The following is a 16,627-nucleotide window of genomic DNA, read 5'->3' on the forward strand; positions in this document are numbered from 1 at the left end:
CAGACATTTCAGTGTCCGACTCCTAGGCTGAATGGCCAACGCTAAGGCCCTTGTTAAGAGAGTCCCGGGTTCTGTCCCCGATCGGGTTAGGGATTTTAATAGTGTACGATTAATTTTTCTGGCTCGGGGTCTAGTTGTTTTTGTTTGTGCCTACACTGTCCTCTTCATATTCAGACAACACTACCAACCAACACAGAAACACGCAATAGTGATTACATCCCTCCACATAGGGTTGGTGTTGGGAAGGACATCCGTCTGTAAAACACGGCCAAATCCACATGTGCGATACAGTTCACACCCGTTCACCCCACAAGGTGTGAGTAAAAGTAGTAGAAAAAGAAGAATGCAGACATTTCAATATTTGTTATAAAGTGGTGTTGGTGATTATTGTTTTAAGGTGAAGTTCAACTTGGCAACCATCCTCTGCATAACACTACTTGGAGAGAAAGAATGGAATGGATCAAACACTCCGAAAAATGAAGGTATCAGCCTAAGAATGGGCCCCGAAGGGCGTGAAAATGAGACTCCCTAGGTCTTGAATTCTCTCATACCGTTGGGGTTGAAAAAGAACAAGTTAACCAATGGAGGTCGGATAGGATAGATGAAAGCGAGGAAGTAAGTGAAAGCAATGCCAAGACTCAGCTGAGGGCCCCATGGTCGCCAACCCACGCTCCCAAGTTAAGAGCCATTGTGGCCCCTTTTAGTTGCCTCTTACGACAGGTAGCCGGTACTGTGAGCATCGTTTTTATTTGCTATAAGAAACTGAAAGCAGTATGAAACCACAGAAGTACAGGAACTATTATGTCAACCCTATTTCCATTGAAGAAAAATTGATCATTACAAAAACGTAAGCGGTGGAAACTTCATAATTTTCTCCACTTCAATAAAGTGATCCGTATGTTATTTGAAAGATTAAATTTGTAGAGTATAAAGATATTAAACAAGTAGCCTACTAATTTAATATTGATATTTTAACTTCAATGAACATAGGCCGATGATATTATGTGAAGGCGGCCGTAGCATTGAGCCAACCAATTGCAGAATAGCACTCAAGAAGCACATCGCTCCAAAATCAAACTGATTCGATTCTTGAGGGAGAAGTGGAGAGAAGGGGGATGAGTGAAGTGCCGGCATGAACACCACTATTGAAATATATGGGTTTGTTTTGCATCTCTCGCCTTCCTATGTGAAGAGAAAGGAGTGATAAGTGTTGAGTGAGGAGTAAGCATGTTCGTACCCAGTCATTTCAGAAGAAATCGTGCAACGAACTCTCAAACTCTGAAGAAAAATTTGTCTTGCATCCCGATTCTTTAATTCCTTTTTAGAGAAAAGTGGGAGTTCTGAGTTATTCGTGAGTATGTGTTTGTTTTTGGTGTTTTCAAAATTCAGATGTTGCTTGAGTTCTTTTCCTTTTTTTAAAAAAATTTCACTTTCTCTCTTTGATGTACCGTATTTACTCGCATATTAGACCCCCTTTTTTTCTTTCACTTGTACAACAACAAAAAACATAAAGGGCGATAATCTCAAATTTTGTGCAGTGAACAAGACTCCTAGGCGGTAGAAATTCAGTATGCACAACGTAAGTTTCATAGCATCATAAGGATTTGATATGTTGCAAATCATACATCGAATACCTTGTAGAGGAGAGATGTGTTCACTGCGACAGCCAGAGACCCACCTGCCTTCCCCCAGAAGTACATTTATAACCTAATACAATATATCCCGCTCCATTGTTCATCGCTTAACTACGTAGCAGCATTTCTATTCGCTGAGACACAATCGGATATGATGTCGCGCCCAGCAATTGAGTAAAAATAATTCCGTTACCAACCCGCACAATAAAAACACAACTAAATGCAATTGCTTTGTCACTGGCTGCTATCACTTTACAAGATTCGTAAATTCAAAAGTAGCGCTGCTGCACCTAACAGTGTAAGACTAGTTCTTAAGATCAACAGTTGGCAGCCCTGTCTACTGCACGATCACGACCATAGCAAGAAGTAAGCGAGACACAAACAAATGACAGTGCAGTTGCACCTAGATGTGTGTGCTGAAAAATTGTTGTTACTTAACTTTTGCCTTCTAGGTTATAAAGAGCTATAAATTGTACATGTAAACATTCTACACTGATCTTTAACAAACTTATGATTTATTCTGAGTTTTACCAGCTATTTTCCTTGGAAGGCAGTATTTCTAAATTTAAAAATGGACAATAAATGGTGGAAACATGACTTTTAGGCCTACATGTAAAGTAAATATTGCCAGTTTTGGTTAATCTTTTATCATATCATTCGTTTGATCTCATTACTCCTATGATGATGTTTACGTCAGGAATCTATTAATCAATCACTACTGATGTGCATTTAGGGCAGTCGCCCAGGTGGCAGATTCCCTATCTGTTGTTTTCCTAGCTCTTTCTTAATGATTGCAAAGAAATCGGAAATTTATTGAACATCTCCCTTGGTAAGTTATTCCAATCCCTGACTCCCCTTCCTGTAAACAAATATTTGCCCCAATTTGTCCTCTTGAATTCCAACTTGATCTTCATATTATGATCTTTCCTACTTTTAAAGACACCACTCAAACTTATTTGTCTACTGATGTCATTCCATGCCATCTCTCCACCGACAGCTCGAAACACACCCCTTATAGATGTTGATTCCCATAGGGAATCTGAAATATTTGTCCTGTGTGAGTAAATTTATAATACCACAGTATGCACTAGCCATGCGTCTTGGTAGGCGTGCTAGGTACCTGTTGGAATTTTGTTTATATGAAGGAGAAACACCATTTTGTTTCCTAAATTATGCTTCAGTGTAGAAATATTATGGTAAAGAACAGACTCTTTATATGTAACTTGGAAATTTTGAAGAAAGTGTTTTTGTATTTGTATAGCTTCTATAATCTATCAGCTTCATTGTCCGTATTGATAATTTAAGCACATAAGTATGAAGGGTTAGTTTTCCACATAATCAATACTTTAACTTACAAAATGCTTAGTATTATTTACATTAAAACAGTACCGGTTTCGACCTGTAAATAGGTCATCATCATCAGCTGTTGGTGAACCTGCTTAATAGCAATTGTACATAATAAAACATTACTAAAAACTGATTAAACAAGAATGCCTTATTCTAATATAATACTAATGTTAAGATATATACATATGGTACATTTATAGGGTTTTGACTTGTTGGAGTCACATTCAAATGTCTATGCTGTTGCCAACATTACGTCAGACAAGATATATACATATGGTACAATGAAGGGCTTTGGCATGCTGGAGTCCCATGTATGCCACATATTCCAAAATATTGTATAGCTGAGGTTAAAAATAGGGTATAGTTCTTAGAGAAAAAAGGGCCACTGAGGTTTTGGTGTCAAGTTCAAATATCTATGCAGTGTGCCAGCATTATGTCTTAACTGTTGCATAGATAGAATCAAGGTGCAATTTTGCGGGGAATGTTGCGTTCGGTAGATTGAGGTTCTGTAGCTTGTTTAACAGGTACTATGTTCATTCTTAGTCTGTGTTGTTGCTGATACATGCCAGTTTTCAGGATCCTTGTTGAGGCATATCATGCTATGTATGATGTATTGAAATTGAAGAAAGTAGGTTGATAGAGCTCCCCTCTTCATACTTGTATTTACGCTCAGGTAAATTCAAAAAATCTGAGAAAGAAAACGGAAGTAGGAATTAGAATAACTGATAGAGAGTGCCTGCTAAATGGTTTGTGTGCTATAGAGTGTGTGTTACATGTGGGCTGGATATGTCCTTAAGTGTAGTCAGGAGTGTGCTGCACACTGCTGCGTGTACATCATGTGGCTCTCGTAGTGTTCGGATTGAGAGGTGGTGGGGAGGGGGAAGTAGCCTCTGGAGGCAGTGAGGTAGAGTGGGGTGTGTCTTTTGGGTGGTTTGTGGGTTTGTGTCTGTTGATTCTTTTTAAATACGTGTCTTAGAATGGGAATGGCTGTGTTGAAGAGAATGTTTGTTTTATCTGTGATTTCATTTAAGTTGAGGTTGGGATTAGCGTATTGGTCCATATTGATATAAAAATCTTCCATTACACTGAGCAATGGGCCTGTGGGTTTCGAATTTAAAATTTCCATATCATTCCCGATATTAGTGAACTTATGCTTGTGTTCATAGACATGTTGCCCTATGGATGAAAAGCGATTATATTTAATGGCATTGATATGTTCGTTGTAGCGAATTGAAAAACATCTGCTGGTGTGCCCGATAATCATTGCATTTTATGGGGTATACTCCTGAGTGGCTGTATTAGTTGTTTTTATTGACAGATTTAGTGTTATGAAAAATGGAAGCATTGTGTGGTCCTGTAAGCTATTCTTCGATTGTGTCTTTTGAAAATATTAGTTATGGGGTGGATGTGGGTGTTGTTAAAGGTAAAAAGTGCGTAGTCTTTCTTAGGTTTGTTGTTTCTACTTAATTTGGATTTCGGTGGATGTTTTATTTTGTGAATGATATTGTTTATCATGTTTCTATTGTATCCGTTGTGCTCCGCTATTTCGTGAATTAGGTTTAGTTCTTTATTTAATTCTTCCCGGGACAGGGGTATGTTGAAAGCTCTGTATATCATATTGTACATTTTTTTGTGTGCATTAGGGTGAGTGGAATCTATTTTTAAAATATTGGAGGTTTGTGCAAGTTTTCTATAGATTTTGTATATCAAGTGGTCTTCAGTTTTAGTAATGTATAAATCAAGATAATTCAGTGTGTGATCTTTCTCAGTTTCCATCCTACAAGTCAAAACCCTATAATTGTACCATATGTATATATCTTAACATTAGTATTATATTAGAATAAGGCGTTCTTGTTTAATTAGTTTTAGTAATGTTTTTATGTACAATCGCTATTAAGCAGGTTCACCAACAGCTGATGATGACCTATTTACAGGTTGAAACCGGTACTGTTTTAATGTAAATAATACTAAGCATTTTGTAAATTAAAGTATTGATTAGGTGGAAAACTAACCCTTCATACTTGTGTGTTTGTATAGCTTTGTTAAATATTTATATTGAAAACCATAAATAGTGCAGTACAATAAATTATGAAACAACTTGTTGCATTGTAACACTTTTACTTTAATTTATTTTTTGTTTTTGTCTGGATATTTCAGCATACAGGAACTGGATGAATTCTATGGGTGTATTACCTTATGTAAACTGGCTATATTCGGACTTAGCTGATGGACTAGTTATTTTTCAACTGTACGACATCATCAGACCTGGTATTGTCAACTGGAGCAGAGTCCATAAGTAAGTATTTCCCCTTTTATGTTTGTAATTATATTTGTATGGAGTCGAGATCTGACTACTTTACTTAGGCTGTGCTAGTTACATATACACAATATAAATTACCATTAATCATCATCATCTTCCTTCCACGTATTCGGCCATGTGTCCCGTTACGGTCTTGCATTTTCCCTCCATCTCTTCATCGGATGTTCTACAGATCTTTTTCCTCTGGGTTGGTATCGAAGAATCACTTTTGGCAATCTACCTGGTTTCATCCTTTGTATGTGACGTTTCCAGCTTTCCTGATAACTGAAGATGTAGTCAATTATCGGTTGTACTTTCGGTTCTTTTAACACCTCTTCATTGCTTTTATGGTCCCATTTTGTATACCCTGCTGTACAACGCATGAATGTCATTTCTTATGAGCACTGTAATTCGAGACAAGTCTTGAGATCTTAACGTCCATGCCTCACATCCATAGCAAAGCGTTGGTTTAGCAATAGAGTATGTTTCTGAACAAGTGATGGTTTCATGATGTTTATTACTCCTGTAGATTTTGTGAATTTATTAATTTTTGCTGGTATATCTAATTCTGTTTGGTATGATATGTTGTACCCGAGATAATTGAACACATTTACTCTTTCCAATGTAGTATTATCCAAGCATATTTTACTAGGAATCGGCTCTCTTCCCTTGAAGACTATTATTTTTGTCTTTTCTTTTGAAAATATCATATTAAAATCTGAGGAAACATTTCTTAGATTGAAAACTGATCTTTGTAGGTCATCTTCTATCATAGCAGGCAATGCAACATCATCAGTATATAATATGGCGTCTAGGTGTTCGAGGCGTCTGTTGATTGATATTGATCCATGGCGTCCTTATTTCCAAGTTTCTGTTATTGCATTCATATATATTTCAAAAAGTAGAGGGAAGAGTCCGCAGCCTTGTCTTACACCACCATTTATTGATTTCTACTCGGTCTCGTTCTTGTTCAATTTTACAGAAATGAGATTGGATTTGTAGATGTTGTAGATATTGTTAATAATCTGTTGAGACATTGTGTTGTTTTGGAATTTCAAGCAATTTGTTCCTGTTTACTCGGTCAAAGGCCTTTTTAAAGTCCACCCTTAATTTGCACGTATTTTACACCCCACAGGAAACTACACTAATTGTAATCACGGAGCTGTGTTGATCGAGGTAATGTAGCATATTTCTGTGCCTGTACTCTTATCATTTTTAACAATTCAGGTCCATTTTTATCGAAGAAACTAGAAATATTGCACTTATTATACAATGAAATATCTTTTAGTATCTTTAACCTTATTCCAAACACAACAGATAAAGACAAAACCTGGTGTGTTTTTATCCATGCATAATTGTTAAATCAGTTTTCCATTTAGTTAATAATGTTATGTCCTCTTAAATACAGTATACACACATATAATCCTTACTGTCAAAAATAATCCTTGCACCCTAATTTTAGGAATGGAAATTTTGAAGAAAGTTTTTTGTATTTGTATAGCTTTGTCAAATATTTATATTGAAAATCATATATAGTGGAGTACAATAAATTCTGAAACTCGTTGCATTGTGTTCTTCAAAATATACATATGTGAGGTCTGCATTACCTGTTTGCAAGACTAAATACAAATATAATCAGAGTTATAATTACAGTACAGTTTAGGTAAAATTTATAATGAATATGCTCATATACACATACAGTAGAACCCGGATTAACCGAGGCTCTGTGCCTTATCGGAAGCAAACGTTTAAGTATAATACTCTGCTATTCTTAAATTCAGAAAAATTTTCCATACATACTCTACTGAGCACATACATACAGGTTTCTGAGAAATTGTGGGGTTTGTTTGATGATTGTGCACAACACAATGGTGGTAGTACCCATACAGTATTATGTGGTTGGTAGTGGTGAAATTGGCTCATAGTTTGCGCATATGTGAGAACTATGAATTTAATGACTACTGCACTGACAATCTACACAAGATTTCTGATACAGCCAGACTGAATAATATAGAAACCATGTAATAAAGTTATAACTTTGTGAATGTTGCTAGCATAATTTTTCCACCCATCAAAAAAATACTGATTGATGCCATCTAGGCATATATGTGTACTTAGGCTTTTCTCCAATGACCTTTGAATCATTGAAAAGCAAAATATATTTTTTTGGATAATTTTTGTGGCCAATTTTTTTAACGATTAAGCTAAAGTTCATAGTTTATCTATGATGATATGATAGTGTCACATATCATTTTCAATTCAGGATATCACTTTAGGGTAACTGTATGAACACTGGCCAGACTGTGAGTGGCTCAGACAATAGACGTACTGGTCTTCTCAGCCCAAGTTGGCTCAACCCCGGCTCATTCTAGTGGTATTTGAAGGTGTTCTATTACACCAGTCTCATGTTTGTAGATTTACTGACACAAGAGAATTCCTGCTGGGACAAAATTCCAGCACCTCAGGATCTCTGAAAAATGTTCAAGTAGTCGCTGGGATGCTAAGCCATTGACATTACTATTATCAACACTGAATGCTTAGGAACAATACTGTGACTTACTGTTATTTCTTCCTTTCATTTCAAAGTCGATAAAGGTATCATTTCTGAGGAAATATGCCGGAGGGTTTTCATAGTAATCATAGTTGTAGTATACATTGTTTGTATTATCTCGTAATTTGCTAATGTGAACAAGAAAAGTTTGGCTGATTTTGTTGATGGCATAATGTTTGTTAAAATATCATATACAGCATGTTGTAGAAAAGGATAGAACAAAATGTAACAGGAGAAAGGCCTGCCCTGAAAAAAAAATATTCATGAGTATCTTAGCTTAGAAACTAGAATAACTTTATAGAACATTTTGCTCATTGCATCCATCCATGTTTGATTTGTTTGATATTTAGCTTTCAGAGGTAGTGTTTTTTAAAATTTTATTTATTTATTTATTTATTTATTTATACATCATTTTTTTTTTAGTGTTATGCATTTTAGATTTTCAATGTCATATATGATATTTTAAATGTTTAGTTCTTATTTCTGGCCTGCAAACCATTATATGACTTGGATCTCACTTTTAAAAGCTTAAAGATGAAGGTTCGGTTGAAGACCTCAAGGTATATTTCTGTTCACACCATAGTTCTTTAACCCCTTACCTGGGTTTGACGCCTAAAGGCGTCAACAGCTGTCGCATGAGTATTGGGTTTGACGCCTTTAGGTGTTCTTGTACTTCTAAATGTGTTCTTACGTAGGGTTAGCTTCCTATAGGCGCCTGACTTCTTAATCACTTCTGCCGTCTACTATGATAATTTAAAACAAATTCCATTCATATTAGATGCGATTATTGCTGTCGTATTCATTTTTATCCGGTGACACGCTAGTTGGGTAGTTCGCGCCTAGGCGGCAGTCCAACAGCTGTCTCGTGTTACCTCGTACGGTCCGCGCCAAATTCTGCGTAAAGAATTTATTTGTGTGTATGTACATTGAAATTACTAAATTTGCGAGTTGTTGTTGTCGTTGTTGTTGTTACTACGATACAGTTGTTTGCGAACTCCATTGTCCATGTTCTGATGACTTTTTGTAAATTGGTCTGTATGTGATGGTAAACTGTTCCGTGTGACGTGATAATGGCTTGGTTAGGAAAGACGTTGAATTATCTGAGAATCCGCCAATCGGATGTAGGAATCACTCAAGAAAACGTTGTGTTGTGTGCCTGTCAAACCAGAGGCGACGGGAAACTGTCTACTACTGTGGGGAATGTGACGTTACCCTTTGTGGTTGCCCTTGCTACCGTATTTACCACACTGTACGCAATTTCTGAGTGACCTATGAACCAGAAAGTATGTAGACTCTATTGATGGATATCTGAAAACTTGAAAAAATGTCATCCTAATAATGAAAGGAACACTTTTTAAATTCACTTTTGTATGAACACACTGTGTATATATGTATATATTTACGGGTTTCCAAGAAAAACGGTAATAACATAATGCTATTGAATTTCTACTATATCACTCATAATTTAAATAAATCAAGTAAATTATATTTTTCTGTTGAGTATTTACATCTACGCCGGCCCGTGGTGTAGGGGTAGCGTGCCTGCCTCTTACCCGGAGGCCCCGGGTTCGATTCCCGGCCAGGTCAGGAATTTTTACCTGGACCTGAGGGCTGGTTCAAGGTTCACTCAGCCTACGTGATTAGAATTGAGGAGCTATCTGACGGTGAGATAACGGCCCCGGTCTCGATAGCCAAGAATAACGGCCGAGAGGATTCATCGTGCTGACCACACAACACCTCGTAAGCTGCAGGTCTTCGGGCTGAGCAGCGGTCGCTTGGTAGGCCAAGGCCCTGCACAGACTGTAGTGCCATGGGATTTGTTTTTGTTTTTTGTATTTACATCTGCCGCACGCTACTGTACTTATTCCAAAAGTGCATGTTCCGCTGAATAATTACCCACTGGCTGGTTGATGTTATGAAACTATTCCCCAGTTAAGGGGTTAATCTCTTCTACTGTACTGTACTGTACTGTACTACTACTAGGATGTAAATTGAAATTATTCAGCTTTCACAAGTAGTGTTTTTTAAAATTTTATTTATTTATCTATTTATTTATTTATCTATCTACTTTGTCTGTCTGTCTGTCTGTCTGTCTGTCTGTCTGTCTGTCCAGGTTTGTGCATCAAGTGATGAAATCATTGACCCCAGCAGATCTGTTATTTTTCCGTAACAAAGGTTTACTTTTACTTAGTTAAGGAAATTCTCTCTCTCCACACTTCTTCACTGTGGAATTCAAACCCACCATCTCCTGAATTCAAGCGTACAGTTATGCCACCCTAACCGCATGGCCAGCTCACACGGTGCTATCTTGTCCGAAGCGTACGATATGATAGCCTATAATTAGAGGCACCTGTTTTTCGCAAAGTGCTAGATTGCAAAATTTTACGAATTTGGCTCAAAAATGCGAAACTATGTTTAAGCAAAATTGCGAAATAATTTACAAAATTGTTCGGAATTTGCATCATTTGAAGTTAACGACTGAGATTCGAGGCGAGTTGTGGCAATAAAATCCAATAATCTAAGCCACAATCGACTTTATACCTGTTCGATATACACTGACTTAGCAAATGTCATGGGATAGTCACCTAACAGCGTGTGGGGCCTCCTCTGGCCCTGCGAACTGCAGTGAGACACCTTGGAAGTGAGTCGACAAAACCCTGGTAGTCTTCTGGACGCAGCTGACACCAAATCGTTTGCAGAGTGGCCGCCAATGCTGGTCTGCTCGTGGGTGCAGGATCCAAGGCATGGAGCCTGCGTTCCAGAACATCCCAGATATGCTCAATAGGGTTCATATCGGGGCTCCTGGGTGGCCATGGCAGTCGTTGGACCTCTGCTGCATGTTCCTGGAACCATTCCCGGGCGACGTGGGAGCGATGTGGCGGCGCGTTATCATCTTGAAACACCGCAGAACCATCTGGGCGCTGGAAGGCCGAAAATGGGTGGAGATGGTCTCCGAGCAGCTCAACATACCGCGTACCATTCAAAGTCTCTTCCAGAACAACTAGGGGGCCCATTCCATACCAGGAAAATGCACCCCAGACCATAACAGACACACCAGTGCCCTGGACCACACCGAGGCAGGCGGGATCCATTGCTTCATGTGGTCTGCACCATACACGGTGCCTCCCATTGGCATGGTGCACTTGAAATCATGATTCGTCCGACCATATCATGTTACGCCATTGTTCTAGTGTCCATCCCTGGTGACTGGTGACAAATGCGCGTCATTGTGCCCGATGACGTTGGGTTAACAGTGGCACCCGGGTGCGGCGCCGGCTCCCACACCCCATAGAACCCATGTTCCTACGGATTGTCCACTGGGAGACATGTCTAGCACAGCCTGTGTTGAATTGAGCCATGATTTGTTGCATGGTAGCCCGTCTGTCAGTATTGACAATCCGTCTCGGATGTCGCCGGTCACGGTCATCAAGGGTGGCTGGACAGCCGGTCGTTCGTCTGTTGTGGACGGTGACACCCGCATTCAACCATTCACGATACACCCTGGGCACGGTTGATCGTGTGAAGCCGAATTCCCGCACTGCTTCCGAAATCGCATTTCCCATCTGTCGGGCACCGACCACCATACCCCGTTCGAATGGTGTCACCTCACGATGACGCTGCATGTTACACCTGTCGCATGCACAGCCACTGCTCACAAGGTCTCCTATACAACTGCCACTGGCACAGGGGGCGTGTGGTGCGCAGACAACACACCTGCGCATCAGTGCTCCGCTATCCCATGACATTTGCTCAGTCAGTGTATATCGAAAGCTAAGATATAGTATATCGATTATTGCTAAATTAGCTTCCTGGGAAGCAAGGAATGTATCATATTCAGAACTACGTGACGGAGTGATGGTGACGTCTTGCCTGTTGAAAATCGCTGCTGATCGGTGCGTTTAATTTCCTGTTTTTTGCTCATTTTATAAAATGTTTGTGACAGTTTTTGATCGAGAAGTAGAATTTTGCATTGGAAAGATTTTACGTGTTTGGCAAAACTGGAAAGATACTGATATGCATGTACTGTAATTTGCGAATTGAGTGGCAGAGAAAGGACTTGTGCCTGAAACACATTAATAAGAGTTTCACATAAGAACAAGAAGGAAAAGGCACTAATGACGACAGGCATCAGAAGACAAGCTAGTCGGACACACTAGTTCAGCGGAAAACTAGCAAAATTCGATAAAGACGAATTCATTTTATCTACAACTCAAGTTTTTATGGAGGCAAATATTCCACTGGAAAAAGTTGATCTTCCGAAGATGAGAGAGTGGATGGAAAAATATATACCGTACCTGGTTTGTGCAATACTATACAGTTTTTCTGCGGAAGAATTTTGAGGTTACGTTTTTCTAATAACTTCGTGCGGTTATGCTAGTTTTCTCATTTAACGACATTTAGGCCTAGATAATGCATGCTGGATCCTCATTTACTTAAAATTATAAGTCATTTAATTCATTCAAATGATGTTAAAGAGCCCTCTAATATTAGGCCTATTGATTTTTTAAGGTGCTGGACACTTGCCCACAGCTGGAAGACTGCGGGAAGGTTCTGTACCTCAGATCATCAAAAGGGAGGAGGAAAGATTAAAAGAAGCTGTGAAAGATGGGAGAGTTTCAATTCTGTGGGATGAAACGACTGATAAAAAAAGGGCAATTTATGTTTATGGTTCTGGTAAAAGTGCTTAGTTGTGGCGATAGAACAGTTCAGAATTTATTTGTAGGGGGAGTGAAAATTATTGCAAATGCTAATGCTACAGCATGTTGATGGGCAATTATGAATGGAATTCACAAACTTGAAATTTAGTACCAGAATGTAGTTTCTGTAACTTCAGATTCAGCACGTTACATAGGCAAGTGCGTAAACGCAGTTAGGATTTTAGTTTCGGAAGGGTTAGTACACACGCAGTGCCGGGCTTATAAGCTGAATTTGGTGAGCAGTGTACGGGCAGTGGAACTTTGTGCTTTGAACCAATTTGTTGTACAGGCAAAACACATCTTTCTTAATACACGGAAGAGAAAGCATGTATACATTCAATACTTGAAATAGAAATAAGAAGACGAACCCACTAAAGCTAAACTCTTCCCTATTCCTATGATCACCGGGTGGAACTCGTGGTTTAAAAGTGTTGAGTACCTTGGAGTATATTTTCGTGATCAGTCAGTAATGTTGATAGTGGGAGGGCATTCTGAACGTATTGTAATGTAATGTCTGACAGGAGAACAGCTCTGACTCCCAGTAATATGGAACTCGTGTTATCTCTCTCTTTTTCAAACTGATGTGCAAATTATATGCTTAGGCTAGGCCCTACTTGTTAAACTGACAGCTGATACAATTTTTTCAAATTTCCATGCCTTAATATAATGTGTAATACTGTATGTGTTCTAAGCGGAAGCATAACTCGTGTATCTTATTATTTATGCAAAAATACAACGTTGTTATACTCCAAATGTGTTATCAACTAAGTTCTTGGTTTCCTTTTTATTGCTGAAAAGTAGAAATAAAATTTAGTGAAATTATTGGCGAAATAAAATAAAAATAGCTAAAAATATACCAAAATAACTAAAAAAATGATGAAATTAGGCAAAAATTTTCAACACAAACAGGTGCCTCTATCTATAATGCCCTGTTATAAATAAAACACTATCTGTTTTATCAAACTAATTTAATGTTGGATGGCCCAATTAGCGTGCACTCACACACATGCCCACACTCGTATTATATTTGAGAATGAATGAACTAATTAGTGGGGCTATTTACAAAAGTCTTTTGTCCTTGCTCAGTGGGTCTCTAGCTAGCTGGTATTTATTTGAATGGGCTGTCCTTCTGTAATCTTGATCGACAGGCCTTTAGCTTTCACTTAGCTTCGCATGCACTCGTCCATACACTCAACAGCTGCACTACATGCACACAGGTTCGAAAACACGGACTTGATTTTCACTGTGTATGACTTCTGTACACTCAACTAGACTCTAAACAAGGCAGAATAACTCGCACAATCAATGCAGTCAACTCAATTAACTTTAGTCTACATAACTGTTGCACACTATTGAACTACTCAGTATATGTCACTAAACGATGACAACAGCACTAACCAGCACACTTCCAACACTACTCCAACTTTACGATGACATTCACTACTGCCCACCGACATGACGATGACACCCAACACTGTCAACACAACACTGACTCACTCCTGTTTGTAGCGACCCTCCTTTTTATATCCCTGCTGATGAAGTACTGGAATCTGCAGAGTGCGACTAGAGAAGGAAAGATGAACAGAGTGAAGTATATATTCTGTAGATATAAACAATTCATTCATTCATTCATTCATTCATTCATTTTCAACATAATCTGTCACCCCTTGTAGTGTTCTCTGTACAGTCCTTTGAGATTGAAGTAAATATAACTATAGTCCTCTATTTGCAAAGAGGACAGTGGCCTTTCTTACTTCTATGCTTGTACAGCCCTAGGATTGGCATGATATGAAAATGGGAAACAATGTGTGGGATTTGAACCCACCGTCTCCCAAATGCAAGCTGACACCCTAACCACACAACCAGCTCAGTTAACTCAGTCTGTGTGACTGTTCCCATGGAGGAAATCAGATGAAAGCACAATGCAAGCAGAGGTCAGCAATTCCCTTTGGCTGGCTGAAAGGTCTCTGGTCTGACCCACTCATCTCATTCCAGGAAATACCAAAGGGGGCTTCCAGAGAGCTGAAAGTCACCTGAGCATATAACAGTCCTAAGTGGGGCAAACCAGTTCTTGGACAGTGTCCTTTTTGTGTCTGCCCAGACTTTTCAAATTCATTTGTTGTCTGCTCCACATAATAGCCAACCTTGAAGCTCGTCCTGATCCTACATTGCAAACCAAACTATTCCTGAAATAATTTTTGTGAACCAGGGACTGATCCTGTTAAAAAGGAATAACACTGTCAAGATGAAGCACCCTCTCATAAGGTGCATTGATGTTTAAATATTGCCTGCAGTGAGTGTGCATCTAGTTGGGCCCTGTTTGATTCTGTTCAACATTTCTATCACAGGTAGCCTCCATCCTAAACATGAAACAAACATACAAGTACAACTGGATTGTGAACTTTGGAAATGCTCACTGAAATTATAACATCTGACTAACCATGCTGCATGGTGTCTGTTAAGGAATACAAGGGCGGTAAAAGGGAAAAAGTGGTAGGGCCTAGGCTACTGGACAAATGACCGCACAAAAAGCTTTAAATTTTGAATGTATTTTCTCAATGATCTTTTCCTTTCTTTTCTTTCCTTTTTTTGTTTCTGTTTCTATTTTCTTTTAAAACAACAATAATAACACTTTAATGAGGAAAAACTTTTAGAAGGGGATATTACAATAATAACCTTCAGAGCTTAATAATTATGCATAACAAGGGGAGAAGTAGTAGTTCCCATTTCACAAGTCTTGCTAGTCTATACATATCTTTGATATTTTACACAATAAAGAAGCTAAAGCTTCCACGAATAAGTGTCACACTGTAGAAAGATATCAGACTTTCAACTTTAACTTTCAATAGCCCTACATTTCTAGAATTTAGCAATGCAGGATTTCAAACCTATCTTGTTTTGATGTCTTGGGACAGTTTGTATGTTGCTGGGAAAATTGTAGTCCAGTGTACTGCACAGCATTCTCAACAGATTTCATTACAGCCTCTGTGACTGAACATTCATTTTCATCCTGAGACTATTCCCACTATTAATTGGAGCCACATGGTGAGTTGCATCTCGCATTCTCCCGTGATGCCTCATCTGTCACATTGTCATGCTCTGAAATGCCTGCCCTTGAGATAGAGAAGTTTTTGTCCAGGAGAGACCAGCATTTCTCTTCTGAATGACGTCAGACCATTTCTGTGTATTTAACAGATCTTCCTGTAGCTTGGCTGTAAATTGTAGATGAGGAGAGGATGTAAATGTATGCAAAACTAATGCTATTGATTTCCTTCATGTCCCTGCCTACTAGCAACATCTCAGTTTTGAACTTAATGCTCTTGCAACTACACTGCAGTAACACTTCTCACTACACACTTTGTGGTGCCTTTGACCACTGCTAACTTTGCATGCAGTTATTGAAATTTAGAGCATGGTTTCCTCTAAGCTCTTTCTGGACATGTTGAACTGCATAATTTTCTAGGCATCATTTATATGAATATTGATTCATTTCCTCTGTCGTTTAAGTTAAACCAGATTTGCTCAGCCGGGTGCCCATTGAGGCTAGCCCAGTGTGGTTGGGGCTCGCTTGTCTGAAATGCAGGTAGCTTATGTACCAACCGTACGTCATCGTGACGGAAAAGAGGCTGTGACTTTCGATTGCGACTATGATGCTCTCCTTGTACCATTCAGTGAAATGTTGGAGTACAGTATAAAGAAGAAATAATGTCCAATAACAGACCATTTATATTAGTATTATAAAGAAGAAAAGACAGTAATCGCTAGAAAAAAAACAGCCTATTAAAAACATTCGGGTTTGATTTTTACTGTGCTCGATATTAATAGATAAGGTTTTATTTTCCTGTTACACATTCAAAGTAAACCGGCACATTTCAAGTTTTGCGTTACAATGTACAAATATACAGGGTTGAAGCAAACAAGCTATGGTTAAAATTTCTTGGATGGAAACGACAGAATTTCCACTAAAAAATGTAAAATTCCTGTTACTCATTCAGTAAAAGGTAAAATATTTACGTACTTCACAACAAGCTTAGTGCTTGATTTTTGCACGGTGTTGTAATGCTATGCAACATTTCCTGTTCAGTGAGTTTCTGAAAAA

The 16,627-nt window shown here is 38.6% G+C and overlaps 1 protein-coding gene across 1 annotated transcript in view; it reads left to right on the forward strand.

Annotated features, from left to right (window-relative positions):
• Positions 1–16,627, forward strand: part of Fim (plastin-2 Fim) — a 241,543-nt gene that overhangs the window by 102,532 nt on the left and 122,384 nt on the right. Inside the window, exon 8 of the mRNA XM_067141346.2 lies at positions 5,139–5,277. Coding sequence (XP_066997447.1) covers positions 5,139–5,277 — 139 coding nt within the window. The remainder of the gene's footprint in view (positions 1–5,138; positions 5,278–16,627) is intronic.

This window comes from Anabrus simplex, chromosome 2 (assembly GCF_040414725.1).
Source record: "Anabrus simplex isolate iqAnaSimp1 chromosome 2, ASM4041472v1, whole genome shotgun sequence".
Classification (NCBI taxonomy): Eukaryota; Metazoa; Arthropoda; class Insecta; order Orthoptera; family Tettigoniidae; genus Anabrus; species Anabrus simplex.